This window comes from Sinocyclocheilus rhinocerous, unplaced genomic scaffold (genome assembly GCF_001515625.1).
Source record: "Sinocyclocheilus rhinocerous isolate Xijiao unplaced genomic scaffold, SAMN03320098_v1.1 scaffold730, whole genome shotgun sequence".
Lineage (NCBI taxonomy): Eukaryota > Metazoa > Chordata > Actinopteri > Cypriniformes > Cyprinidae > Sinocyclocheilus > Sinocyclocheilus rhinocerous.
The window spans coordinates 1,716,787-1,719,263 of NW_015670605.1; the positions used below are offsets into that span (position 1 = coordinate 1,716,787).

General features: G+C 35.3%; 1 protein-coding gene across 1 annotated transcript in view; it reads left to right on the forward strand.

Annotated features, from left to right (window-relative positions):
* The window catches only part of LOC107734283 (collagen alpha-6(VI) chain-like), a 31,650-nt gene that overhangs the window by 27,398 nt on the left and 1,775 nt on the right, over nt 1-2,477 (forward strand). Inside the window, exons 36-37 of the mRNA XM_016546205.1 lie at nt 558-742; nt 941-1,111. Coding sequence (XP_016401691.1) covers nt 558-742; nt 941-1,111 — 356 coding nt within the window. The remainder of the gene's footprint in view (nt 1-557; nt 743-940; nt 1,112-2,477) is intronic.

Here is a 2,477-nt window from a genome sequence, read left to right on the forward strand (position 1 = left end):
GTTCCCATGAAAGGGAACGTCTCAGGTTACTTATGTAACCATGGTTCCCTGAGTAGGGAACGAGACACTGCGTCCTCTAGGGGTCGCTATGAGAAACCTAGAGGACGCAGTGTCTCGTTCCCATGAAAGGGAACGTCTCAGGTTACTTATGTAACCATGGTTCACTGAGTAGGGAACGAGACACTGCGTCCTCTAGGCTTCTCATAGCGACCACTAGAGGACGCAGTTCGAAGTTCCCATGAAAGGGAACCACAGTCTTCCGACATAAAAATCACAAATGTTAGTGCATGGATTGTGTGTTTTGAAAAACCATTTGGCACAGTCGGTTAAGCTTTGGGATCAATAATTAAATGGTTTTAGGGTCTAAAAATTTTAACTTGTTGACTTTTGAGTTTTTGCACTGTGCCAGAAATGGGAAACCTGGACTTCATAAAACATATTTTGTTTTTATTTGCACATTGAAATACAAACAGATGCTGCAATATTGAACACTAATTAGCTGTACAGGACACATTCTGTGCTTTTTAATGATATAAATGTGTCTAACTGTGCTTCAGAGATATTCTGCCGACTGAAGCACCCACCGAAGAGCCCTTCACAACAGAGGAACCTTTTGAGCAATATGAAGATGTTTATGATGAGCAAAACACAGAACCAATCACTGAACCCAGTCAACTTGATGACACTGAACAATTTACAGAAGAGCACAAAGAGGACAAAACGGAGCCCTCAAAGACTAAAGGTGGTGAATCTAGATCTTACTGGCCAATTTAACCCTTGATTTAGCTGCTCTACCTTTTTTGGAGTTGCACATATCTCTGGCGTAGTTCTGTATCCTCACTCACATTAAAAATGCACAAGCTTTTTTGCTGTTTCTCTGACAGAGTTCAGTATTCAGTGCTGCAGGGAATTAATGGAGTGTACTCTTTGTTTCCAACAGCACGATGCTTCCTTGAGAAAGATTCAGGCGGTGCTTGTGGATCGTATATGTCCAGATGGTATTACAGCCAGCAGACTAAGAAATGCATGCACTTCTGGTACGGTGGTTGTGGCGGAAATGAAAACCGATTCTTGACAGAGGATGAGTGCTTTAGGGAATGTGTGTCTACAGGTAAATTGACCAAACTTGCTTACTGATATTTAGGCTGTTCATAATCCATATTTTTTTATTGATGTAAATTATAATTATTTACTTTTTTGTTTAACCCTTGGTAATAAAAATATTAAATCCAATATTTAGTAATAATATAGCATAATGAGAGATTCATAAGCAATTTTTTGTAAGCTGGTCATATTTCACCAGGAATACCACAAGTCTAATAAGGTGTGAAAAAATCATACAAAACGTTGTTATACCCTGCATAAGCAAAGTTTTTAGATTTGAGTGCAATGTGAGAACATTCACATTGCACTCAAATCAGCATTTTCATGAAAAAGAAAATTCTCTGTTGGTCAAAATGATCGGAAAACAGCAATGGGGTTGATTTATTATTATTATTATTATTATTATTATTATATGTTAAGCATTTTTTAAATATATTAATATTTAATGCATTGATTAATATAACGTTTTAATGCATAATGCATTAATTCCTCTTTTACATATAGTAGTTTAACTATTTATAATCATTTAATATTACATGTATAATGTATATATTGAATGCTTTCATGTAGGCATTTACCTGTACAGAGTTTTGAGATTGTTCAAACTTTCATCCTCCAAAGGATGATTCCAGTATCAAGGGTAAAGACACATTTACTGTTCTTGCCATAGACTGTTTTTTGTTTTTATATAAAGGTAATTACAATTCCAATAGCCTAACCCTAACCATAAAATATTTTGCATTTTTAGAATGAAAACAAATTAATTGCATTATGATTTATTATTATTATTATTTTACTTTTTTTTTTTTTTTTTTTGTGGAGATACATATGAGGAGCATCCCTGATTCACTGAAACAATAATGCAAATCAAGTATAAAATTATTGCTGAACTCAATATGCATGATAAAATATACAAGTATTAAAGGTGTGACTTTTTTAAATTGCCTCAAACCCATCAGTCTGTTCATTATTGTGTGTAACTTAAAACTTTATTTCTACTTTCTTATCTTGGTGTGATTCTGGAGACAGACCTTAGTTTCAGTAGTCATGTCAAAGCAGTAACTAAATCAGCATACTATCATCTCAAAAACATTGCAAGAATTAGATGTTTTGTTTCCAGTCAAGACTTGGAGAAACTTGTTCATGCCTTTATCACTAGCAGGGTGGACTATTGTAATGGTCTCCTCACCAGCCTTCCCAAGAAGACCATTAGACAGCAGCAGCTCATCCAGAACGCTGCTGCCAAAATTCTGACTAGAACCAGAAAATCTGAGCATATCACACCAGTCCTCAGGTCCTTACACTGGCTTCCAGTTATATTTAGGATTGATTTTAAAGTACTTTTACTAGTTTATAAATCACTCAATGGCCTA